This window comes from Pantherophis guttatus, chromosome 7 (genome assembly GCF_059756535.1).
Source record: "Pantherophis guttatus breed Tessera chromosome 7, ASM5975653v1, whole genome shotgun sequence".
NCBI lineage: Eukaryota > Metazoa > Chordata > Lepidosauria > Squamata > Colubridae > Pantherophis > Pantherophis guttatus.
The window spans coordinates 18,291,211-18,319,201 of record NC_142069.1 but is presented as its reverse complement, the minus strand read 5'-3'; the positions used below and the strand labels follow the sequence as shown (position 1 = coordinate 18,319,201).

Below are 27,991 nucleotides of genomic sequence, written 5' to 3'. Positions count from 1 at the left end.
ATATAAACCTGTGCTGAGGAGAATAGAATAAACCTGTCTGGAAACGAATAGGGGCTGATGGTGGAGCCCTCCGGCAAGCAAATCCTGAGAGTAATTGAGAATGGCTCGCCAGTCAAGGTGGTGAATATTTATCCATTTAGATGTGGCATCCGCTAACCATGTCCCTCTGGCAGTTCTTTTAAAATCTTGTTAAGTACCGAAGACTTGATGATTAGAGCTGGGCCTTTTCTACGATTTATTATTTAAGGCATAGTCAATTCTTCTTTTCAGCCAGGGGGAGAATAGAAAGATTTAAATCTTCAGCACATGAACTCAAAAAAAGTTACAAGCTGTTGAACTAGTACATGCAGTAATACGGTTGGGGGAAATTTCTCTGCACCAAATGTCCCTCAATAGGCAGTAGTATGACGTGGCATAATCAAATGTAGTCTGATGGAGCAGCCATGATTGTAAAAAAACCCTGCTGAGTGCATTTTTGCTTGATTGTCGGCTACGCGGTGTTATATACAAGAGTATTCAAGTGTAATTGCGTGGAGAATAGAACCCTTCAGGAGATAGCAGTAAAGCAGAATTGATCTGCTCACATTAAAAAGGAAAAAAAAAAAAGAATAAATTGACATTAGGGCTAAATGCTTCCTCATTCTATACTCCAAACAGACAAATCAGCGTAAATTGCAAAGAGTTTTTCTTGTAGATCCTTCTTAGCCAAACCCTTTCTTTTCTTTTTCTTTTTGCATTGTGTGTTGCCCAAATCTAGCTCTCTGCAGAGAAATCAGTAAAAGCCTTTTATATTCTATAATTTCATTAACAGTTTTAACAAGGAAAATAAAAAACTGATACAAACTAATATAAAATAAGAAAGAAAAAAAATCAAAGAGAAAGCTAAAAATGCAGGAAAGGAGAAATGGAAAAGAAAAAAAAAGGAAAAATACATGCTTCTGATCTTCTTTACAGCACTTTTAAGTACAATTATAAATTTATCTCTTTCTCCTACATGGCTGTGTTTCTTCTCTTCAGTTTCTTCTCTAATCTATCCCACCTAATCATCAAAACATCATGTTCATTTTTATGGAGTCTTTGGTGTTCTCTCAGTTTGGTTGTTTTCCTGCAGATGTTTTGTAACATCTGCAAGAAAACAGATGTAGTAGGTTACATCTTCATGTAGTTACATCTTCAGATTGAGTAACAGGGTCTAAAGCTAATGCAATATATGCAAAAGGGAAAAAAAAATCCAAGCTCAGAGAGCATCAAGGACTCACAGTTCAACCTCGAGGTACATATATTCTCTTCTATTGATAAATTCATTTTTTCTGACTTTCATATAAAAAGTCCATAACGGTTTTCCAGTTAGCAATGCACATAGATATACCACATTTTCTGTAATGAAAGAAGGCAATTTGGCTATTTTAGCATGTTCCATCATCTTCACCAAGCATTCTTTCACTGTAGGTATTGCCGAATCTTTCCAACTTTGTGCATACAATATTCTTGCTTTTTTAAAAAGAGGTTGTTGTTTTTTTAAAAAAAATCTTTATGATTTCATAGAAAGCCAAGATCCGAAAAACAAGACAACAAAGTACCCATGTATGGCTTGGTTGATATCTGATTAATGTACTTATATAAAAAGCCAAGGAAATTTAGGGAGTAAAAGCATATTGTTTTATGCTACTTTATAGCTTTACTAAATAGCAAACTGATCCTCGGGGAGGAGGAAAAACAAATTATATTTTGGCTCTGTTGGTATAGGGTTGATATTTTAATATGTTTGAAGATATAATACTCTTCCCAGTTTAATACTCTTTGTGGATTTTTTAATTTTGAAAAAAACTAATTAATGTTCTATAAATGTGTTAATTTGCAACTGCCAGCAGTTCAGTATATATATTTTTTTTAAAAAGGATCCTGTGAGTAGCCTGAAAATGTAATTTCATTAGTTAGGTTGATGAGATTATTTTAGATAATTATGAGTTTATTTATTTTGATTGTCGTATACATTTTTCTTAATAAAACCAAAGCAATATACTTAAAAGTAATGAAAGAAGTTAAGGCTGTGACATTAAAAATTAAACATTTTTAATTAAAGCTGTATCTAAACCATTTACAAGAAAATTACTTTGGATGGAACAATTTGCCTCCAGAAGTTGTGGATGCTCCATCACTGGAGATTTTTAAGAAGCTATTTGTCCAGGATGGTATAGCAATGGTGGGTTCCTCCCGGTTCGGTCCAGTTCCGCCAAGCTGGTAGCGGTGACGATATGATGTCACCGAATTGGTTCTGCCCCCCCGCCCCCCGCATTATTCTTACCTTTTATTTGGCCCCACCCCCAATCTATTGCTGCCTCCTGAGTCCCAGCTGATTGGCTAGAAGGAAAAAAACTGTTTAAACTCTTGCCGCAGGGCTTCAAAGGGCCGCCCTACAGCTGATCAGTGTTAAAAGGCAGTGGTGGTAGACCGGTGCCTCCAAAAACAAATGAGTAGACTGGTGCCTGCAAAAATAAATGGGTAGACTGGTGCCTCTAAAAACAAATGAGTAGATCGGTACAGCTCTGCAAGCAGTTAAAAGCCTGGTAGACCAGTACCTCTGCTAAATCCTAAAGAATTGTCACATGACCATCAAGCCATGCCCACAAAATAAGCCACGCCCACAGAACCGGTAGTAAAAAAATTTAAAACCCACCCCTGTGGTATAGGGTCTCCTGCTTGAGCAGTGGGTTGGGCTAAAAGACCTCCAAGGTCCTTCCCAATCTTGATCTCTGTACCTCGAGGCTTTGTGCTCATGTTCATGTAGTTTTCGAAACAACAATATAGAAATGGTGTCGCTGCCTTTTTCCAGGATCTTTCTTTGACGTCTTGTCTTCAACACTGATGGTCTCCCATCCTGTCCGAATCAGATCTGATCTACTTAGCTTTTTGAAATCAGCCAGAACTGTGATGGCGAACCTATGGCATGCGTGCCCAAAGTGGCACGCGGAGCCATGTTGCCTGGCACACACGGTGTTGCCCATTCCTCTTTTTGGGTTTCTGGTGCTCATACGATGATCACCTGGCCTTCGTGCGTGCGACAGTGCTGGAAACTGGAAGAGCTGGTCTTCCGTTTTCCTGTGTGAGCATGCGCACCAACCAGCTGATCATCGCGTGCACATGTGCACCAAAAACCTGGAAGTTTAGCCCAGCGGAAACCAGAAGTTCATTTTCAAGCGCGCACATGTGCCCTGGGCAGCTCCTCTTCTAGGTTGCGGCCCAAACGAGAATGTGTGCGCTCCCTTTTCGGCACTTAGTGCCAAAAAGGTTTGCCATCACTGAGCTAGAATGTTGCCATTTATCCTCTCTTTAAAACAAATTAGTTTATCATTAGAAAGGGTTATTAAGAAGGCACGCTGGCTAGAAGAGAAGTTAAACAAGACGATAGATATGATGCCAGAACTCTTCCTTCTGGGTATAGTAAGGGATAATTACAAAAAAGAAGAAATATATCTTATGGTACACATATTAATGGCAGCGAGGTTGATATTCGCACAAAATTGGAAATGCAGAGAGAACCCACATGAGGTAGAAATAATTAACAAAATATTGGCCTGTGCAGAAATGGACAGGTTAATAATGGAGCTCAAAGATAAAGATGAATCGGAATTCTATGTAACCTGGAATACATTTTATAAATGGCTAGAGAAAAGGAGGAATGTAGGGATAGAGAATTAGAAACAGAGTGAAGAAAAGGGGAGAAAAATAAATAAAATTAAATTAAGAAATATTAGATAGGAATAAATTGGATTTGAATAGAGACGAAGGGAATATGTATGTAATTGAAGTGAAATTGAATGTACAAAAAGTATATATGGAATATGCATGATATTATATTGTAATATACGCGAAAGAAAAAGTGTTAGAAAAGTATGTATCGGACAAGTCGCACCAAGTCTAATGTTTTTAAACTGTATATTTAATAAAAATTTATTTTTTAAAAAAAGAGGACATGTTGGCTGTTGTACTGTCTATAAATTGAAGTATAACATCTTCCCTATCCCTTTTCTTCCTCTCCAGTATGGGCTACTGCATCCTCTTGGTCCATGGCTTAAACAAGCTTTGCCTGTGGCTAAATAAATGGGGAATCACCGCAATGTCCTTCTCGGCTTTGCTGCTGCTTCTGTTCTCTTGGAAAACAGTGAAACAGAATGAAATCTGGTTGTCAAGAGAATCTCTTTTCAGGTAGGATGGCTTTAAAAGAGCTGGTGGATGGAAAAGGCATGTTGGCTTTGTATGAGTATTCCAATGTGTTGCTATTCTGCATATGTTTTTGAAACTGAAGAAGGATTTATTGGATTATGAGCTGGACAACATGTATTTTGATGACTGCATAAGCAGTCACAATAGCCAGTCTGGTACAGTGGTTAAAGGCACCAGATTAGAAACCAGGACATTTTGAGATCCCTTAGCTACAAAGCCAACTGTGTGTCCTTGGATCTAGTTTAGGCATGTCCAACCCATGGCCCGTAGGTTGCATATTGCCCGGGACAGCTAGTAATATGCCTCCCACCCCCCAAAATTGTAAACTTTTAACATTATTATGTGTTTTTTAATGATAGTTACCATATTATATATAGTATTTTATATGCAGCCAAAAACAATTCCTCTTCACTCAATGCGGACCAGGCAAGCCAATAGGTCCTAGGAACAGGCAAGGACAAACTACCGTATTTTTCAGAGTATAAGACGCACCTTCCCCCCCCTTAAAAGGGGGTGAAAATTTAGATGCGCCTTATAGACCAAATGTAGCCCCGCCCACCCACTGGCCCCCACCCTTTGGCCTCTGCCTCCCAGCAGTTTACCTCCTTGCAGCAAGAAGAAACAGCTCCTTTCAGCTTCAGCACAGCTTAATTAGCACAAGTTGATTGGATCGGCCTCCTGACTCTCAGCTGTTTTGCTCAGGCCTCTGCTGCTTGCTGCAAGGAGGTAAATTGCTGGGAGCAGATTTTTTTTTCTTGTGCTAATCAAGCTATGTTGAAAACGAAAATGAAAGTAAAGCAGGCTATTTGCTGTTTGCTGCAAGGAGGCAAAATTGCTGAGAGGCAGAGGCAGATTTCTTTTTCTTGTTTTCCTCACCAAAAAAGGTAGGTGTGTCTTATAGTCTGGAGTGTCTTATACTCCGAAAAATACAGTACTTCTGAAAATCTTGCCAAGAAACCTACAGAGACCAGACCAGGCAGTCACTAGAAGTCAAGACTCAGAGACACGCAATCAGACATACACAGACACAATCTGTAGCAAGGGAGTGGAAGGAAACAGAGTGATGCAATCAGACATTTAAAATGCTGCCTTTTATAAGTCTATTCTAATTTTGCCTTTATTCTTCATTTTTTCTTTGAGACAAATGACCCCACTGGGAATGTGGTGATCATCCTGTCCCCACTAACTGTCTTTTGCTATGGTTTTATAAATGTGGTACACATTTATTTAATAAGCACCTTATACAAATACTTGAAAAAAATCAATGGCAGGAAATTTAATCAGAGATTGCATGACAGACAGTTTGTTATGGTAGAACGCTGCATTATTGGAGATTCTCAAGGTAACAGAGAAAAAAATAGATTTGTTCCCTTTATGATGTGATTCATACATGATACATCGGGATTTTGGCTTGTTCCTCTCCAAATAAACCAGCACTGTTTCTTGGTTTAAAAATTAGATTTGTTAAGAAAACATCAAAGACCTGATGGAGATGCTTCATGGTTGGTTGCTGGCTCTCAGGAGGACATCATCTGAAGCCTCAGGAGATACTCTACCAAATTATTTTTTTAATGCGATAAAAGTGGGAAACTTAAATAAGTGTGGACTAATGACAATAAAAGCAATTGGAAACTTGAAGGCATGTGTAGTTTTCGTGGCAACTGAATGGAAATGATTAATTTTTGCTTTCTTCAAGATATTTTTTGACTTCCCGGTCTAGTCTACAACCTTCCCTTTCTACCTACGAAACCGGTCCAACTTAATGTACAATTTCTTTTCCTAATCTCACCTGCTTCTTTTCCCCCAACATCCTCCACTTTTTGCAGTGTGCCTGTCAGCACACCACTTAAAAATCAAGCGTGCTTCATTTACTTCCATCCCTAATTTAATTTTTCCCCTGGACAGGAGAAGCAAAATTGGGGAATATGTTACTTGTTCATGATGACCTGGAATCAAGTAATTTCAGAACTGACCTACTGGTATTATTTCATTGTATAAATGACACCCCCCCCCCCAAAAAAAGGTGGCAGGCTTTGAATTACCTGGTCATCAATGGACAATATTGAATAGAATTTGCACCTCACGCAGCATCTGCCAGGACTCTGTATAAATGGGACATAGCATCTTCCCCTCTGTGTAATTAGATGATCCCATGTCAAATTATGGATTATACCATGACTGGCTGTAAACTGGGGGCATATACCGGACCAGTATCTGATTTTTTAAAATATAAAATATGCTGCACTTCGATGGTTAGAAGGCCTAGACATTGGTATTTCAACATAAATCATTGTAACATTTATATTTTATTGTGCTCTACTAATCTAGATGAAATGTTAATATATATTGCTAGTCCAGGTATGATATGCCATATGCTAAATAAACAAATAATTTCATCAGGTCCGCCTATTTCTCTTAGTCCTAAAATGGGAGCTCTATTGGAAGCTGGAAATTTGTATTCTGTGTGGACAACCTGTGTCCTAAAAAATAAAACATATTCTTGACTCGTAGAAGTTTCATCTCAAGTGAACCGTTTATGCATGGCACTGCATTACAGGTTGGTCTGTGAGAAAGAAGGAAATCATATTGTTCTCAAACATAGCATAACCGTGGGGTTTTTTCCCCCCTTTATTTCCTACTCTCAACTAGTTCAATTGTTATATATTTTCTTCAGGGAACAATATCGGATTTTATTGGGCAAGTGTTCATGGAAACTATGAGTTGGACTATTCAACGAGAAATGGAAAAAACGTTTTGTTATTGTTCCTCACATTTCCCTATGTGGCTATGTTATGCATACTTATTATTTCCTATTTTAATTAGAAAATGGTTTTCCAGGTAAACCTGGCACCAGATTTCAAGCTTTCCAGGACAATTTGGCAGAATACTGTACTTAGAAGTTTCCCAAGCAGCAAAATGTCAGATTTTGCTTGTGTTGATTACCTGAAGAATCTATAAGACTAGCACCATCAATTTTTTATTTTTTTTAAAAAATTTGATTTATATGCCGCCCTTCTCCGGAGACTCAGGGCGGCTTACAATGCGTTAAGCAATAGCCTTCATACTTTTGTATATTTATACAAAGTCAGCTTATTGCCCACACAAACTGGGTCCTCAATTTACCCACCTTAGAAAGGATGGAAGGCTGAGTCGACCTTGAGCCTGGTAAGAATTGAACTCGCGCTAATTGCAGGCAGCTGGATGTTAAATGCTGCCTTAGAAGGCATTAGCCTCCTACGCCACTCAGGCTCCTCCTTTTAAAAATTTTAAGTTTTTAATTTAGGTATTGGATTTTTGAGAGTTATTATAGCTCTTCCTGAATGCAGTTTTTTGGACAAAAGCTTACTGAAGTTTTATTTGGTACTCATCTCCATCTGTAGGATGTTTATAACAGTTTCCTTGTTCTTTTCAGTTTCACATGTGCTTTTTTGTTGCACATTCAGAACTGTCTCTGTTAGTGAATTGAAGGGAGGAGTTTCTGAGTTTAAGAAAGCTGTATGGATACTATTTGGAAAATGTTCTAGAACAGTGTTTCTTAACATTGAGATATGTGGACTTTTACTCTCAGAATTCCCAAGCCAGTATGATTGAGAAATATTGCTCTAGACAGATTTCTCCAAAGTACAGGCCCAAGCATTAATGAAAGTAGAAACCCTCCTAACTTGGAAGTATTTTTGTTCAACTTCTTTTTGGAAAAGTTGAGTCTTAACTTTTCTCTCTTATTCTTCAGAAAACTTGGTAGTTGGAAATTCTGCAAAAAGAAACCTAAGGACAGCAAAAGTAGTAGAAGCACCCAAATTGTCCCTTCCTCTTCTACATCACCATCAGCTCCTCATTGATTATACTTGCTTTGCTTTTTGTCAGACATTTCATAGCTGTTAAACTAAGATAGCCTTGATTGGTTGTCTATGAGACTTGGGGTTCATTGTCAACAGCCATACTGATCTAATAGTTGTTCTAAGGAAGTTCTCAGTGGAGAGATCACCTTATGCCAGGGATGTCAAACTCAATGACATTGAGGGACGCATCAGGGTTGTGTTTGACCTTGGGGGGCCGGGTTGGGCATGGCCAGGGTGGGCATGGCCAGCTCGACGTCACTTGTGTTGGAGGCACCTATGGTGGCCTGAGCACTCTGCCAGTGAAAATGGGCTTCTGAGCTCTGTTTTTGGCTGCCACGGCCTCCTACAACCCTCTGTCAGTGAAAACGGAGCTCGGGAGGGCAAGATCTAAGTACCCCGTGGGCCAGATCCGGCCCCCAGGCCTCCTGCAACCTTCTGCCAGCAAAAATGGAGTTTGGGAGTGCCGCCCGCGGCCCTCGCAAGCTCCGTTTTTGGCTGTGATGGCCTCCTGCAGCCCTCTGCCAGCGAAGGAGCTCCAGAGGGCTGCTCTGTTTTCGCTGGCAGAGGCACTGTGGGCCGGTCCTTTGCTGTTTGCAGGGCGGCTTCGTGGGCCAGATCTAAGCACCATGCAGGCCAGATCCAGCGCCTGGGCCTTGAGTTTGACACTCCTGCCTTTTGCCATCTTCAGGACTACTGAATCAATCAAACTCATGTTACAATCATATTTATCAGTATTATTAGGGGAAGGTGTGTGTGTGTGAGTGTGAGTGAGAGAGAGAGATAGAAAGAGAGGGAAATGATGCACGATAGAAAAGAACTGGGAAAATTTATGTAATTTATATGCCGCCCTTCTCCCGAAGGACTCAACAAATTCGAAAATTACATAAAAATTATAATCCAATTAAAAATTATTTAAAATTATTTCAATGTAAAAATCCCCCAATGGGTCAGCCCATTTGGTGAAAGAGCCACATCTTCAGTTCGCAGTGAAAGGAGAGGAGGTCAGGGGCTGTCCTAAGCTCGCTGGGCAACCCGTTCCAGAGGGTCGGCTCTCCCATAGAGAACGCTCTCCCCCTGGGAGCTGCCAGCCGACATTGTCTGGCTGACAGCACCCTGAGGAGGCCCACTCTGGGAGCGCACAGGATGATGGGAGGATGGCAGGAGAATGATCCTGCAAGATTAGAGACAAAGCTGCAAGCTTGGATTTTTATACAGTGTGTTCTTTCCCCATTATAATGAAATACCATAAATTCTTCCTTCATTTAGTATTCCCCACATGTGCTAGCACTTCAAGTCCCAGAATTTCTTAGCTAATGTGGATCACCCCTGTTAACAATTCTGCATGATAGATGCTTTCTGGTATTTATTTTCGAGCAGGCTTCTTTCTTATTTGATGTTTCCTTGAGACAGAATAAAAAGGAAGTGAAAAGTCAGTCATGTTTAAACCAAGTGATTCACATTGCTGTTCCTGTGTGGTTTGTCTTCCATAGATCAGGAGTCCAAACTCTACCCCATAATGCCAAGGTGCACTACAACTATGCCAATTTTCTGAAAGATCAAGGCCGTGATAGAGAAGCCATCTACCACTACAAAACGGCACTCCAGTAAGTTCTCAGAAATATCCATAACATTCATTCATCCTTCTTCCATTAGGGGGAAAAAACATAGCCTGATTACTGGGAAGGAATAATGATATAGGACTGTTTATCCAGTGGGTAAAATGCAAGGAAAATTTGGGGCTGCATATATCTCATGGGGCTACCATTGAGAAGTCCTGTAACCTTCATGAAGAAGGGAGACTCTCAATAGACCCTCTCTAGATAAGTTGGATAAGCAGACTCAATTCTGTCTGTCAAGGTGCCACCTGAACTGTGCTGGTATTGAACCATGTGGATCAGGGGTCTCCAATCTTGGCAACTTTAAGCCTGGCGGACTTCAACTCCCAGAAGTTGAAGAGTTGGGAGTTGAAGTCCACCAGGCTTGAAGTTGCCAAGGTTGGAGACCCCTAGATTGTTAGCAAGCACTAGTTTGAATGGTCCCCAGAAACCTCATAGAAAGAGACATTAAGATTAGCATTATGCTACACTGGCAAGATTATCCCATCAGTAATTTTGCCAGTGCATTTTGTACCAGCTACAATTTCTGGATCATATCCAAAGGCATCCCCACATAAACTGTGTTGCAGTAGAGAAACACATATTCTGTTGTTTTTGTGTGTTCAGTGCCCCACGGGGGCATTTTCTCTCAGGTTAGGGAATTTTCTTTTATAGCTTTCAAGGACTGCTGAGGGGAGGGCATGACATGATGGCCCAGTGGTTAGAATATAGTATTGCAGGCATACTTGCCCACTGCCAGGAGTTCGATCCTGATGGGGCACAAGATTGACTCAGCTTTCCATCCTTCTGAGGACCCAGTAAAATGAGGACCCAGATTTTGGGAGGGCAATATGCTGACTCTGAAACTGCTCAGAGAGTGGTGTAAAGCACTATGGGGCTTTATATAAGTCTAAGTGTTATTGCTATTGCTATGACATCCTGCCAGTGTAAAAGTCCTCCAGTGACTTGGTGCCTTGAGATTGGTTAAGTATGACATGGGAGAAGCAGAATACAAACTGAATTCACTAGCAATAAAGGTTGGAGACCTGGCTAGGTCCATTTGGCACTCTGTATCTGCTCTATGCTGTTTAATGAGAGATTTGGCCTGATCATATCCCATGTTGACTGGGGGCCGGTGGAGAGAAGCCCAAGCATGAGATTTTAGATACCGCTGCTTTTTCCCATGTGGATTGAATATCATCTGTGATAGTCAACATGACAAGATCAAGGGAAAAAAGGATAGTTTGATCCAGTGGTTCAGGGTGTCAAACTGGCGACCCACAGGCCACTCCCACCCCAGCTCCACGAAGGGAAAAACCGTCATGATACGTCATGTGATGTCAACGTGACGCCGCGAGTTTGACACCCTTGCAGTAGTTGAACATGTTCCCACACAGTGGTGGAATTCAATTTTTTTAACTACGGGTGTGGCTTGGTGGGCGTGCTATGGCTTGAGTGTGGCTTGGTGGGCGTGGCAGGGGAAGGATACTGCAAAATCTCCCTTCCCTCCCCACTCCAGGGGAAAGATACTGCAAAATCCCTATTCCCTCCCCACTCCTGGGGGAAGGATATTGCAAAATCTCCATTCCCACCCCACTGGGGCCAGCCAGAGGTGGTATTTGCCGGTTCTCTGAACTACTCAAAATTTCCACTGCCGGTTCTCCAGAACCTGTCAGAACCTGCTGAATTTCACCCTGGTCCCATACTTGAACTTCCACTTTCATGAGGCCTGTCTCCAATCTCTAGAGTAGCATTAGACACACATTTTGGGATCTGAGGGGCCAATCTTAGAAATTTGAATTGAACAAGTTCTAATGGGTGAAGAAGAAGTTGAAGGAGTCCAGCTGGGCACCATTAAAATTTGTTCTATTGTTTTAGTTTTGAATAATTTGAGTGCTGAAGGGATATAATGGCCACCTCTTGTCTTAAGGAATTTGACAATGGCAGATGAGATACAGATGAATATTTCCTTTAAATTAGCCCGTTGATCAATTAATTCCCAGATACTTTTACTTTCTGGGTTGGAGTTCATATATTCCTTTGGAGAGAGTTTATGATGAATGCACTTCCTTGCCAAAACCGCCATGCTTATTGTCAAAGGATGTCAAGTTTTCAACCAGCCTGGTTAAAGGATGCTGTTTATGTCTAAATATAGCATGTTGGCAAGGCTTTGCAGTTCTGGTTCTATAAATACATATATAATGCTATCAACATGCATAATCATTACCAGTAGCCGTTTTTATGTTTCTTTAGAGAATGCTTTGTAGGCAAACAAAATTTACAAATGTATTGCATTGGAAACTGAAAACTAACATCAGCACAAAAGAGATCATCAAGAAAGAGAAGTGGGGAAAACATTTTTCTTTAGTCCATTCACCTACTCAAAAGTTGGCTCTCAAAATAATTTTCCTGCTCCAACAGATCTCTTGCACAGGTTGTGAAAAGCTGCAATGTAATTTGATTTTGACATAGTGGATTATTTTAATACAGCCATTGTGGATTTATAAATCATAATTTATGACTTTGTGTGCAGGAAGACTTATAATCATTCATTTAGCAACCATCTGAATTACAATGGCACTGAAAAAGTTACTGATAGCCAGTTCTTCACATTACAGCCATTACAGCATCTCTACAGTCACGTGATCAAAATCTGGGTATTTTGATATGGGCATTTATTTACATTGGTAGCAATGTCCCAGGAACATTTGATCACCATTTGTACCTTCCAACAAGCAAAGTGAGTGGGGGAAGCTGGATTCTCCTGACAATCACATGATTCATTTAACATCAGTGATTTGCTTAACAACCATGGCAAAAAAAAAAAGATCATAAAATTGGGTGTGATTCACTTAAGAACCACCTTGCTTAACAATGGAAATTCTGGTTCCAGTTGCGGTCCTAAATAGAGGACTACCTGCACCTCTCTGTCTCTGTCTCTCCTATCTTTTTATCTGTCTGTCTGTCTATCGTAATTACATTTTATCCAGGGGTGAAATTTACTTACCTTCGCTACTTACTCGCTTCGCTTGTACACAACACCTCTGCATATGCACAGGACCTTCTGCGCATGTGCAGAGGATCAAAAACAGTACGTGATGGCCGGTGGGAGGAGCCTCCCTCTACTGGCACTACCGGTTTCCCGAGCCGGATAGAACTGGCTCAATTTCACCACTGCTCTTATATCTCTCTCCCTCTCCTAACTACATCTCTCTCTCTCTCTCTCTCTCGTTTATCTATCTATCTATCTATCTATCTATCTATCTATCTATCTGATGCAATGCTAGATAATAGCAGGAGGACTACTGATAGATGAACCAAGTTGTGATTCATGTAGTAAACTGTGCATAAAGAAATCTGCGATTTTCTTTCTCACAGTGTCAAAGCCCAACCACAAAACCTCTGCCGTTTCTCTTGTAGGGAGAAAAACATCTTGAAAAGATTTGGCCAACTTGCTCTCTTGAGGTTTCTGGCTGAGTTTATTGTACCCACTGCCTGGGCCATCTTTCAGCCACCTTTGGGTTTTCCCCACATTTTTCAGCTTTCCAAAATGCCAAAGTTTTAAACATACATAACAAAAAGGGAAATATGCGACCGACTCGCAGGGACTGAATTTGATTAATGCAAATTGAATTTAAGTAAAACCTACAGGAAGTTTAGTCTTGCCCTGCTTCATTGATTTTATAGTGTGAGGCTCCTGCGTGGAATGGGTAGCCACTGCCTTCCCTTGGGCTGTTAAGCAGAATGGAACCAATTTGGAGACAGACTGTAACCGAGGGCAAATGCTCTGCATAACTAGATTTGCCTCATGTTTTCCTTCTGACCAATTCCTTGTAGCACTCCTTTGTTTGCAGTATAAGCTCTTGAGGACATAACAGACTCAGAGCTGGCCCTAGGTTATAATACTATTTTTGTCAGCTGATTTCAGGTAACTTGGTCCATTGTGGCATTTATTCTTGTATTTTTACAGACTAAGAGGCAGAGAGATGCATATCAGGAAATTCTGCTTTTAGCAATAGCAATAACGGTTAGACTTACCATACTTTTCGGAGTATAAGACACACTTTTTCTCCCCCTTAAAAGTGGGCGAAAATTGTGGTGCGTCTTATACACCGAATGTTGCCAAAGCCCCGCCCACCCGCCGGCCCCCATACTTCAGCTGTTTTTGACCTCCGTGCGTTGCATTTCTGGCCTCCGGTTCCAGGTGGTGGAGATTGGCAGCGGCAAATGGGCTGCGGCGAATGGGCTGAGGCAGTGGCAAGTGGGCGGCAGCGAATGGGCCATGGCGGCGGCAAACAGGCTGTGGCAAATGGGCCGTGCAGATGGCAAATGGGCCACGCTGAACAGGCCGCACCAGCGGTGAACATGCTGCAGTGAACGGGCCATGCCGAATGGGCCACGGTGGCGGCGAACGGATGGTGGCAAATGGGCTGTGTTGAACAGGCCGCGGCAGCATCAAATGGGCCATGGTGAATGGGCCGTGACAAATGGGCCGCGGTGGCAGCAAAAGGGTGGTGGCGAATGGGCAAAGGCAGATTCTTTTTTTCTTGTTTTCCTCCCCCAACGTTTTATACTCCCTCTCTCACGTCTTATACTCGGGTGCGTCTTATAGTCCGAAAAATATGGTATATACCACTTCACAGTGCTTTTAAAGCCTTCTCTAAGTGGTTTACAGAGTCAGCCTATTGCCCCCAACAATCTGGGTTCTCATTTTATCCACCTCAGAAGGATGGAAGGCTGAGTCAACCTTGATTTTCCAGCTTTTACCCTCCAAGTCAGACCCGGACATTTCACAGCTTATATTTTGATAAGGAAACTTGGGAATTGAAGCCGACACATCTTAAAGTGGCTAAGGTTGAAAGACATTATAGATGCAAGCATGGCCCAATGAGTCAAGGACAACTCACCATGGTCAACTCGCTGCAAGAGAACTCGACGTGGCCAACTCTCCACGGGACAACTTGCTGCAGGATAATTCAATGCTGTATCCATCATTTCATTCAGGATCTTTTGTTATTGGTGACCATGTTTTAATCGAAATTATTTTAACTCTTGTATTTCTGGATAGACTTTCTTTCTTTTATTATTATTGGCCACGGTTCTGCTGAAATTAATTTAAATTTTGTACTTGTTGAGTTGTCCCATGTGGTGAGTTAGCTATGGTGAGTTGTCTCATTCCATGGTCCAAAACAGTTAAAAATAATAACTGAGAGGCAGCTAGCAGGTTTTCTTGATTGAGCTCTTAACTATTGAAAAATGCAAAATCTCTATTATCTGTAGATAGGAAGAGACAGCCCTCTTCAACTGGCACTTAAGCTCAGTCAATTTGTTTGGGAATTAGGCTAAGCACCCAGTAATTGCTGTCAGAGACTTTCTCCTCCATCCCCCCATCCCCTCCAACTCCATAAGCATCAAGTGGCTGGGAAGAGCTTTAATTATAAAGAAGGTTGTTTTTAGGATTGATTTGCTAGGAGGGTTAATTAAGCCTCATTAGGTGTATAGACTAGAGCAAAGCTCTTTTCAGAGCATTGCCAGCACCATTGCAGGTATGAAGGACCGGCAGTGAATCTTCTGAAGTTGCTGCTAGCTACACTAAGGGATTTGTGGTTGCTTGGCAACTTGAAATTAAGTTGTGATCACCTTGCTCTCATCTGTCATCTTTTCAACTGCAGCAATTCAAGTGGGTGAAACTAAACATGGTTTCATGTTAGGGCATTGCTCTTCTTGCTGCTAAAAAAATATTTGGATCCAGCAAGGAGTAAGGAGCACTTGTCTCTTTGATAATAAGCAACTAGATAATCATAAGGTTTTTTAGAAAATGAAAATGGAGGATAGTTAGTCAGTGCTTTACTTGAAATGAGCAGGTTGTCTTGCCCAGAAAAAAACATAAGAGAAAGTGAAGGTGGTGGTAGGGGGGCTCCTAGGGGGTAGGAGGCTAGAGAAAGGGACAGATAACTTTCTGGGGCTTTGCAAGTGATGATGTACCTCCTACAGCCATTTTGAAGATCCCTCCCTCCAGCTTTTTTTATTGGAACACCATGACATGTCTAAAATTCCAAATGCATCTCTTGGCCTTGAAAAGATCTCAGGCCTGTATATTTTCCATGGTGACCAGCATAGAAATTGTTAGAGTCTTGCAAAAATCAAATCCAGAAAGCACACACAGGCAGACTGATGCAGCAGGATTCATTAACTTTTTTATATACATAATAACAGATGAAAATAAATGTACAATACCAATAGCTGGTTCACAGGCAGAGGAGAGAACCGTTCTTAGTTTCAATTCAGCAGAGCAGACCAGCAGACAAGTTCACAGACTGTTTAGTTTCAGTTTCAATTCTCTGTACAGACTCAGAAGCTGCAGACTAAGACACGCCCTGGCTCCAGTCTGTCTTGGCTGATTGAGTTGCTATGTTTATTCATTGGCTGACCTTGTTATCATGTCTCTGCCAGTTCATGAATAATCTGACAGAAATAAATTTAGGGAGAAAAATGTCAGGTTGAGACAAACAGGAAAATGGGACATTCTGGTAAATAGTGGTTTGTGACTAGTTATGCCCCCCTCTAGTTCATTTTTTTTTGTAAATGATGAAGTCCACCCCTAAGAGATATTTTCTATGCATGCCCCCTGCCATATTTTTAAAATTGCATCTCAGCTCAGAAGCACTGAAAAAGTAGTAACACCTAACTAATGCTATAGGGCAGTTTTTCAAACTTGGCAATTTTAAGATGTGCGGACTTCAACTGGCAGGGGAATTCTAGGAGTTGATGTCCATACATCTTAAAAGCTGCCAAATTTTTAAAAATTGCTGCTATTCATCAATTCTATATGGGAGAAAGGGCAAGGAGGTAAGTCATGAAATAATAAGAGAAGTGAATTCACTCAGATATCCAGAGTGTGAACAATAAGGAAGAAGCTGAGATCATCATATAGATGATACCACTTTTCTGGGTTCCAATAAACAAAAATTCACAAGATAAATAGAAAAAAGTGCAGTTCTTTTATAGAAATGAAAGCTTGACACTAATTTCTAGTATTATCAAATGCAGAATGGTGGCTACTATAGATTTGGACAGCTCTTAGGCAAGGCTTGTTTAGGTAAATTTTCAGCTATGAGTAAACCGGGCAATGTTGGATAGCACCATATAAACTTTGTTACCTCTTTCCTGTAGCATAGCATATTGTGCCAACATGGTCAATATAGCAATAGCACGTAGACTTATATACCGCTTCATAGTGCTTTTACAGCCCTCTCTAAGAGGTTTACAAAGTCAGCATATTGCCCCCAATAATTTGGCTCCTCATGATTTAGTTCCTGTGTGAATAACTTCAGTTTTGGCAAAAATCTTAGGCAACTTAAGAGAGCTGGAAGGAAAGATGACATTAACATATTAACATATTTTTTAAAAAAGACATTAACATATTTTTTTAAAAAAGTAAAATCTCCCTTGATTTGAGCACAACACCTGACACCTCCATGTTATATTTATGTTGTTAAAGAGCGTCAGAATGGTTTGACATCTGAGGGAGATGGACGTTTAAGAAATTTGAAATATAAATAAATAAATGAGGGTGAAGGTTCGTTCTTTTGAGTTTGTGGGTTGGTGTCCGAACGTTTCGTTACCAGGCTAGGTAACATCTTGAGCAGAGTTTAAGGGATCCTGCTAATTAAGTGTTTGGAAACCAACCCACAAGCTCGGAGAATGAACTTTCACCCTCATCCTACTCTCAAGATACAGATATTGCCGCTATTGCAAATAAATAAATATAAAAAAATTCCAGACTCTTTACTTCTCAGTCATGACCTTGGGATTTGTACTCCTCTCCCATTCAAGATTGCTTAAGCCCAAATTTGCTAGGAGTTTTCAAGATCAACCAAGGCCGCCTACTACTTTCTGTGACAGCATAGTGTGAGGTACATTCCAAGAAACGCAATGATGGTATTCAGCCGGTTCGGACTGGTTCAGGAGAACCGATAACGGAGATCGCAGGTGGGCCTGCCCGCCCGCCCCAGTGCTATGCTGTCCTATTTAGCCATGTTTTCAAGGCTGGGCACATGCGTGGAAGGAATGCACGCGAGCAAAGCACATGCACGGAAGGCTGGGCGCATGCATGGAAGGTGTGCGCCAGTGGTGGGTTTCAAATTTTTTTACTACCTGTTCTGTGGGTGTGGCTTGATGGGCATGGCAGGGGAAGGATACTGTAAAATCTCCATTCCCTCCCCACTCCAGGGGAAGGATACTGCAAAATCTCCATTTCCTCCCGATCAGCTGGGACTCGGGAGGCAGAGAATAGATGGGAGTGGGGCCAGTCAGAGGTGGTATTTACCAGTTCTCCGAACTACTCAAAATTTCCGCTACCGGTTCTCCAGAACTGGTCAGAACCTGCTGAAACCCACCCCTGGTGCACGCGCAAAGCGTGCGTGCGTGCGTGCGTGCACCACACCAGAGGTAAAAATATGTGAAACCCACCTCTGAAGAAACGCAATGTGCATACTAGTATTCCTCTATAATTATAATATAGAAATCCCGTCTTTTAAAAAATCACAACAAGAATCTTCAAGCTCCCTTCAGGAAAGAAACGTCAGCTTTGCTCAGCAGTGATTTTTCAAGCAGGGTATTTCCAAAGGAAAAAGGTGGATCCAAAACGATGCATTGATGCATTGATATCAGACCTATTGTAAATTGCAGCCAGAGAGCTGACCATTTCCACAGCCCAGAAGCCACAGGGGAGGCGGTCATAAGCAAAATAAAATAAACTTCTCTATTTGTCTGGGCAGAAATTCTTTTCTTTGTGCCAAGCACAGATGGAGGACATTAACCTTAGTTTGAAAGGGTCATTCTTTTGGGAGAATGCAAACTGAGTGGTATCTAAACCAGAGTTCACAAGCGATTGATATTCTGGAATGGTGATAATGTTTAAAAACCTTTAAGTATACTTGCAGCAAAGCAATAAAGATAAATGGCTACAACAGAGATCTTTGGAAGCGTTCCAGGCATGTTGGAGCCAGGGAAAAAATGTCACGCTGCTTGGCAGAAGTGTTTTTAGGGAAATCAACAGAAAAAAGTAAGATCCTTGATGTTGCGAGAGACTGGTGATTATGGAGAGCCGAAGTTTATCCCTAGAGGTTTAATTTTAAAATATTTGCCATTAGAGCAGAATTGCACTTTCCATGAGACATCTAGCTGGAAGGAATATCAAAGAATGTTAATCTTGCAGGAAATAAAGGACTGCTTCTTTTTGCTACATGGGTGTATTAATATGTGGGAGTTACAGCAGGAATATTGGGATATTTCATTTCCAGTACTCTGTTTAATGGCCAATTAGAGTCTGTCTTATTATGTACACATGTGCTCTCTTTTCTCTCTTTGAAGGTCAGGGTTCCTAGTCAGCCAAATGTATTTTGCTTTCTATTGTTTGCCATTGCAGAGCCTGTTTCTTCATTCTTTGGTTGCCCTTGGTCTTGCTTTCGTGATCATTCTTCAATGCTGCATGTTTTGCATGCAGAAATATCCACCATAAAAATCCTACTTTTGCCATTGTTGGCTTTTTCAGGATAGTATATATTTTTTACAGGCAATGCAAAGAAATCTCTCCTGATAGGTACAAGCCACAGTGGTGTCATTGTGGAAATTACACCAGTGAGGTAATCCGAATTGGATGCAATTGGATTATTTGGGTGAGGATGTCAAGGGGCTCATTGGATCCCTTGTGGATTGTGCTTGGCTGAAGGCAATGGTGGGATTCAGGTAATTTAACAACCGGTTCTCTGCCCTAATGATTTCTTCCCACAACCAGTTTGCCAAACTGCTCAAAAAGTTAACAACTGGTTCTCCCGAAGTGATGCGAACTGGTTGAATCCCACCACTGGCTAAAGGGGCTAAACGTTTGGGTGCATAGGATTGTTCCAAGCCATAATGGAGTTTTTTTAGAATAGAATAGAATAGAATAGAATAGAATAGAATAGAATAGAATAGAATAGAATAGAATAGAATAGAATAGAATAGAATAGAATTCTTTGTTGGCGAAGTATGATTGGACACACAAGGAATTTGTCTTGGTGCATACGCTCTCGGTGTACATAAAAGATACATTCGTCAAGAATCATAAGGTACAACACTTAATGATAGTCATAGGTAAACAGTCAATATAAATCTTAAGGATACCAGCCACAAGGTTAGAGTCATACAGTCATAAATGGGAGGAGATGGGTGATAGGAACAATGAGAAGATTAATAGTAATGCAGACTTAGTAACTAGTTGCCAGTGTTGAGGGAATTCTTTGTTTAGCAGAGTGATGGCGTTCAGGAAAAAACTGTTCTTGTGTCTAGTTGTTCTGGTGTGCAGTGCTCTATAGCATCGTTTTGAGGGTAGGAGTTGAAACAGTTTATGTCCAGGATGTGAGGGGCCTGTAAATATTTTCGCAGCCCTCTTTTTGACTCATGCAGTATACAGGTCCTCAATGGAAGGCAGGTTGGTAGCAATTGTTTTTTCTGCAGTTCTAATTATCCTCTGAAGTCTGTGTCGGTGTCATAATGGAGTTTGCTGGCACTGCATATGGTGCAAAAGGAGCCATTGTGGTTTATTCTATAAGCCATGCTTCAATAATATGTGGATGCAATGTATCGTGGCCCATATATTCTGGTTCTTCAGCTACGAAGAGTAGGCAAAAGTAATTGGGAAGTGAAGTATGTTTTTATTTCTATGCTTTTTTCTTAGTGGTAAGTGTGTGAGTGTGATAAATAATAGGAAGAGGATTTTTTAAAAAAGAACTCTTCTATGTGTTATGGCCTTTAGTCTGAAACCACTACAAGTAGACCTCAATTTATGACTGATCAGTTAGTGACTGCTTGAAATTATGATGGACCTCACTAGAGGTACTTAGACTGGATTCAAAGTTCTGATGGCCATCCACCGCCCACCCCCCCACTCCCGTGATCATATGACTGTATTTTGGGCATTCAGCAGTTGGGTTTCATTTATGGCCATTTGCAGTGTCCTGCATCATGTGATCACGTTTTTGATATTTTTGCCCAAAATTGGCAAAAGTTAATTCTGGCTTTTAGCAAAAATGCCCCATAGCAAACAATTGGTTCACTTAACAACCGCAAAAATTGTTGTAAAAGCGGGTCGATCACATGGATGACCCCTTTTTATGACTGTCACAATTTATGAATGTGATGGGCATGCTCCATTAAGGTTGTAACTCAAGGACTACCTGTACTCTTGAATGAAGAAGTTCCATTGATCCAATTAAACTTTCCCTCCTGAGTTTCCATTGTAGCTGTGGAGGATAATGTCATCTTTGGGACTTCAGTACAGAGAATCTGTTTTCAATGCACACTATAATCCTGCTAATTTTTGGTTAGAAAAGATACTAAACATGCTAAAGGCAGTCAGGTGTTTAACAGCAAACAGCACTGGTGGTTTGGTTTTAAATGGGAAAACAAAGTGTAACATGCACTATCCAAATATCCCAACATGTTCAAATTTTAAGTTGTCTTTGTAAATTTACAATTGGAATGGGTTACCTAATACTATAAAATTGTTAAATAAATGGTGCATGTGAGCAGTAACCATGATGAAGCCCAGATATGTTAAACATTGTCAAAAGATGTACCCTTGATGGTTTCAATGAGGTTTGTTTTTAATGGCTCAAGCTTGGAATGGCCTTGGAAAACAACCCAGAATTCCTTATGGGCTGTTTCCACTGTTGTTCTTGTAGCTTTTTAATGCTTTAATATTTGTTAATGGTAATGATTTTAAATATTTATTGTTTTAGTTTTGTCGTATGCTGCCCAGAGTCACTTGTTTATGAAATGGGCAGCTAGATACTGCCCATTTAATGCCCAAATAAAATACTTCATTTTCACTTGGAGCACAATGAATCTATGATTCTAGATCAGGGGTCGGCAACCTTAAACACTCGGAGAGCCATTTGGACCCATTTTCCACAGAAAAAAAACAAAACACCGGGAGCCACAAAACTCTTCCTGTGCCTGAGTATTTCCTGAGCGGCCACAAAACTAGCATATATAGTTGAATTAAAGATTCTGTTTTCTTCTGAAACTTTTCTTTTCTTGGACTTATCTGTTGTGGCCCCGCCCTCTGAGCCTGTCCCATCGGAGGAAGAAAGCTCCGAGCATGAGGAAGAGGAGTCAGCCAGGCCTCCCTCTCCAGGCCCCTCCCCTCTGGCACTGTCTCAGGTGCCGGCCGAGGGAGAGGAGATTAACAGAGAGACAGGTGGCTCGGATGAGAGCGAAGGAGAAACATCATTCCTGGACGCACGCCTCCGAAGGCATGATAAACGATTGCAGCAGCTCAGGAGGCGTGCTAGGGATTAGAATTGAGTCACTGGACCACACCCCAGAGACTATATAATAAAGGGTGGTGGCCAGTGATCCTTGTGACGAACAAAAAGTAAACCTTGGATAGTCACTAAAGCCTCGTCCGGAACTGCTGAGAGAAATATTATTCTGCTTGGACTTTTTGTACGCTAAGTATCTTATCTTTCTGTTTTGTGGAAATAAACGCACTTGGCAGACGGTGTGTAAATCGCTGCCAAGTTGGAGATAAGACCTGGGTGTGTGCCAAAGTGTTTCCTTAACCCTCGGCTGGCTGTGTTTGTGTGTGTGTGTGGATGGGGACAGATCATTATCCATGGTTGGCCTTCCGAGGGTCGAAAAGCTCAATAAATTATGTGCCGGTGGGTGTCACACACTGGTGGTTGTGACAGATATTTTGAGCGACAGGGAGCCACAGCAAAGGGATGAAAGAGCCACATGCGGCTCCAGAGCCACGGGTTGCTGACCCCTGTTCTAGATCATTATGAGGTCTAGAATTGCAACCTTAAAATATCACTACACTAAACACAGTGAACATTCTGAATAAAGATGGTTGGGTTGTGCCTGTTAAAATGTAAGAAAGAATATTTTAGCGCAAATGTTCATATATAGTTTTGCACGTGCGATTTCCATATATTTTTCTTACTCCAATAGGCAGTCTTGTTCCAAATAATGGAAACGGGGGATAATGTATCTCTTCTACTTCTAGCCAAAAAAAAAAAAAATTGCAAGAGATTGTGGAATTTCAGCTCTTTTACGTACCTACAGAATATTAATGCCAACACACCAACATTCTGTGTGTTTTCAATTCTGGGATAAATGACAGAATTTAGTCAGATCTGGCGCAAGTTATCAGCCATTTACACTCTTCCTGTGTAGCTCTCCACAGTAAAGCAAAGAGCCAAATCTCCCTGGAGTTTGGCTGCAGTCACTAAAATGCTGTGTCAGGGACATTCGTAGCCAACAATCAATCCAGAAATGAGCAAAAGAGCTGCATATTCTTAAATAGATACAGCAACAAAGAAAACATTCTGGGAGGTAAGCAATTCCATGAGCTCTTGATACAAACCATTTAATGAGCTCCTTAGGGTAGGCCTTCTCTTTGGCTTTGGAGATTCTTGAGATGAACTGGTCATCACACAAAAATTTCCCACCTTTTTTCTACTCGTTTCTTTCTTTTTGTGCATTTACTTACATATTTTTAATTATTATTTTTTCTTCTTTTTCCTTTTTTTCCTTAATTTATTTTGAATTTTTTAAAAAAATTATTTCTTATACACATAATATAAATGTACATTCTCTTATACATAATTGATCATACATATACATATTTTTCTTAAGGAAAGCATAAAAATAAAGCATTTTAATTACATTCGGGGTTGCTCTTCTACCCTTTCTTTTCCCTCCTTTCACAACAAACCTTCTTCTTCTTCTTCCTTTCCCTTCCCCCGTCCTCTCCTCTCCTACTTTCTCCCTCCTCCCCTCCTTCCTCTTTCCTGCTTCCCCTTCTTTTCCCCCACTCCTCCCTGCTTTTCCCCCTTTCTCACCTTCTCTCCTACTCCTGGTCCCTGTCCTTTCTTCCTCTCCTTTCCCCTTTCTTCCATTCCTCTCTCTCCCTCTCCTCTTCTTAACCTCTCCTCCTCTCTCCTTTCTTTCTCTTTTGTTGTGGAATATTTTCCTTGTTTGGTATCTGACCAACTCAAATATTCTAGTGATATATACTTTCTTTACGATTTCTTTTCAATTTTACTCAATCTGTCATTTTTATCATCATAATACTTACAGATTGTAGTATTTATCATTCATAGTTTACAACAGAGGTGGTATTCAGCCGGTTCATTCCAATTCGGGCGAACCGGTAGCAGTGAGTGCGGGTGGGCCCGCCCCCACCCACCCGCCCGCCCGCCCCCACCCACCCACCCGGACATAATGCCATCCTATTTAGCTACATTTTTGAGGCCGGGCACATGCGTGGAAAGTGCGCACGAGCAAAGAGCATGCACGGAAGGCCGGGCGCATGTAAGGATATTGGAAACCCACTGCTGGCTTACAACCACAGGTGATTGTTTCACAGAACACAGGAAGATAAGTATATTCACCTGATGTTTGACACATATCCTGACACACGTAGCTGGAGTTTATCCATTGGACTCGAACCATGTTATGATTTAGTTACTTTGGGCTTATGAACAGTGAAACCCCAGCCATTGCAGCATGTAAATGGTCTAATGTTTTGCCTCATTTGATTACAATTTATTTAATAAACTATGAGGACTATTTACCAGCGGAACAGCTTGCCTTCAGAAATCATGGGCGCTCCATCACTGGAGGTTTTTAAGAGGCTAGACAGTCACTTATCTGAAATAGTATAGGTTCTCCTGCTTGAGCAGGGGGCTGGACTAGAAGACCTCCAAGGTCCCTTCCAGCTCTAGTCTGTTCTATATTCTACAAACTATGGCTTGATATGTTGGGTAAACCTGACATAATATACTTATCGTATTTTTTGGACTATAAGACGCACCGGAGTATAACACGCACCTTAGTTTTTGGGGAGGAAAATAAGAAAAAAGCTGATTGGCGGGTGGATTGGCCTCCCGGAATACCCCCAATCAGCTGTTCCCAGAGGTGAACTTTAGCAACAGGTTCCTTGGTTGTGAGCTCTGTGCCTTGCTTTTTTTTCACCTCCGTTTCAGAGGCTGGGCAGGGCTACATTTGGTGTATAAGACGCACCCAAATTTTCACCCTCTTTTAGGGGAGAAAAGGTGCGTCTTATACTCCGAAAAATACAATACATAATTTTGCTTGATGTGAAAATGCCATTGCACTCACTATGTGTTCTACTTAGTTAAATAATAAAAAACACTATAGGGCAACATCTGATTTTTGCACATAGCCTTCAACCATACTCATTTAAGAATCTTTCAGCTGGGAGCGAATCAGAGTTGCAATTTCCGAACACAATCAAACTGCATCATCTGTACCTAATAATTAGATTACCTACCGAAACTCAGCTTGTATTCATTTGGATTTCTTCCTTGTCTTGGTTCTTGATCAGCACAAGATCCCCATTTTCTCCCTCTTGCAAATGTCCAGTCATTTTAAACGATCTTTTTGACCATATATCCCATAAATGGATATACATTGAAATGGGCCTTCACCTTGTCTCATTTCTGCAGAAGTGTTTGTATTTTGCTGATTTGATAGGACAAGTTTTTTCTTAACCTTGGCAACTTGAAGATGTGTGGACTTCAACTCTCAGAACCCAGCTGCTGTGGCCTAGAGGTGGAGCTCTTGCCTCACAATCAGGAGGTTGTGAGTTCGATCCCAGGTAGAGGCAGATATATGATCTCCTGCTTGGGCAGGGAGTTGGACTAGACTTGCAAGATTCCTTCCAATTCTGTTAATCTGTTAAATTCCCCCGAGGGAATTCTGGGAGTTGAAATCCACAGATCTTCAAGCTGCCAAGATTAAGAAACCATGTGATAGGATATAGGACTACTGTACGGTATTGATTGTGGAATGAATAGGAGAAAATCTTTTTTCTTTCTGACTGGCCCCATGACAGGGCTCAGAAAGGAAAATGATGAGTTTAGTTAGAGTTATTACAGAACACAGCATTTCATGCACTCTTGCCTCCTCGTATTTTAAAGTAATACCCAGGCAGCTACTATGGTGGGAAATCAAGTTTCCGTATGATTGCTTATGAATTTATTTGTATGTAAAACATGCAGCGGATTCCATTGAAATTTCATTAAATTGCACTCCGGCTATACATTGTTCACATCTCTCTCTCCTGATATTTGCAACATTAAACAGGAGGGGGGGAAAACACATGCTTTTAACAGAACGCAAACTGGTTTTCTTGTTCTTGACTTTCTCTTCCAGTGGCAATCCTTTTGTAAAATAATCTCTGAGCATCTTTCTCTTGAGAGTATAGTATTTTTTTAAAAAAAAATATCATTGACATATACATGGGGGAGGGAGAACAATGTGATGGAAAGCCAGAAAAAATGCTGGTCTCTTTTGGCAGTGTGTGTCTTTATATGAAACTCAGCTGAGATAGTATCCTTTTTTATTTTTAGTATCAAGTGATAGGCTGTCTTTCTTTTCACAGATGTTTTGGTTATTTCCCTCTGTCTAGGAAGATTCTAGATCAGAGTTTCTCAACCTTGGCAGCTTGAAGATGTGTGGACTTCAACTCCTAGAATTCCCTAGCCAGCATGTAGCCGGCTGACAAATTCTCAGAGTTGATTGTCCACACATCTTCAAGCTGCCAAGATTGAAGAAACACTGAAGATGTTCATAGAACTGCAATGCTCCTCAGAGGCTGAGAATTCTCATTCAGCATAAGGTAACCTGGTCCAATAGGACTCCAACTTTCCACACAGAGTGGACACTATAAATGTAGCTCTTTTTTTTTGGCAAAGTGAGAGATGTTAAGCCGTGACTCAGCCTTCCATCCTTCCAAGGTCGATAAAATGAGGACCCAAATTGTTGGGGGCAATATGCTGATTCCTGTAAACCGCTTAGAGAGGGCTGTAAAGCACTATGAAGCGGTGTATAAGTCTGTGCCATTGCTATTAAAATCGTGGTCCTCTCCAGCGATGGGTTTCACATATTCTTACCACCGATTTGCCGCACAGATGCACGCTCGCTTCGCACGCCCGCTTGCTCGCCTTCCGCACATGCACCCGGCTTCCCGCGCATTCGCTTTGTCGTGGTCGTGCCTTCGGCGCATGCGCCCAGCCTCAAAAATGTGGGTAAACAGGACGGCATTACACTGGGGCGTGGGGGGGGCATCCCATCTGCAGTCGCCACTACCAGTTCGCCCGAACCGGTACAAACTGACTGAATACCACCTCTAGTCCTGTCCTTCGTGGTCCAAGTCTGGGAACATGGAGCAGCCACTGATCACCATAGCTAAGTCCTAGAATTCTCTTGCTATTTATTTATTTATTTTAAAAAAATAAATTGTATTGCTTGTAGTGGAACATTAACAGGCCAAGAGAAAATGCATTGTCTGATGCATTTGTTAGCTAGAAAGATAGGGCCCAAAATATAAAGAGGTGAAAATGTTACCTCCTTTTTTTCTAGTTGAAACAGCAGCATATAAGCCATCTGTTGGGAACAGGCAAACTCTGAACTAATGCTATGATCTCTCTTTGTTTCTCTCATACTGAGGCTAAAGGCTAAATGATCTTGTTGTGCAGCCCTCTACAAGAACATTTATTTCATGGGGATTGAGAGGGATGGCAGATGATTAGATTAGATTAAGATTAGATTAACAGAGTTGGAAGGAACCTTGTAGGTCATCTAGTCTAACCCCCCTGCCCAAGCAGGAGACCCTACACCAGTGATGGCTAACCTTTTTGCCGTCGTGTGCCAAAAGCAGGGGGGGTCCCACGCACATGTGCCCCCACCCATAATTCAATGTGCCCCCCCGGGCATGCGACCCCCCCCCCGTACTCCCCTCACTTTCGGCACGCAATGGTATGGTGGGCCCAGTAGGTCCCACCGGAAGTCAGCAAAACGGCCATTTCCAGCCTCCAGAGGGCCTTCAGGGGATGGGGAAGGTCGTTTTCACCCTCCCCAGGCTCCTAGAAAGCCTCTGGAGCCCGGGGAGAGTGAAAAATGGGACTTCCCCACCCCTCCGGAGGCCCTCTGGAGGCCGGAAACAGCCTGTTTCCAGACTTCCGGTGGGTCCGGAAGGCCCGAAAATCAGTTGCGCTGGAGCTGAGCTAGGGCAACGCTCGTGTGCCCACTGATATGGCTCTGTGTGCCACCTGTGGCATGAATGCCATAGGTTTGCCATCACGGTCCTACACCATTTCTGACAAATGGCAGTCCGATCTCTTCTTGAAAGCCTCCAGTGATGAAGCTCCCACAACTTCCCACAAGCCAAGCTGTTCCATTGGTTGGCACCTGTGTGGGTGCAGAAGGACAGCAGTGTCTGTAAATTCCTTCTGTGGCAGGACGGGACCTTCTCCA

The 27,991-nt window shown here is 41.6% G+C and overlaps 1 protein-coding gene across 4 annotated transcripts in view; it reads left to right on the top strand.

Annotated features, from left to right (window-relative positions):
* Positions 1–27,991, top strand: part of TMTC1 (transmembrane O-mannosyltransferase targeting cadherins 1) — a 168,062-nt gene that overhangs the window by 89,004 nt on the left and 51,067 nt on the right. For 3 of the 4 annotated variants that reach the window (XM_060694491.2, XM_060694493.2, XM_087873708.1), the window contains 2 exons: positions 4,042–4,206; positions 9,554–9,667. In XM_060694491.2, the coding sequence (XP_060550474.2) occupies positions 4,042–4,206; positions 9,554–9,667 (279 nt within the window). The remainder of the gene's footprint in view (positions 1–4,041; positions 4,207–9,553; positions 9,668–27,991) is intronic. The other variant, XM_060694492.2, reaches the window with a different exon arrangement.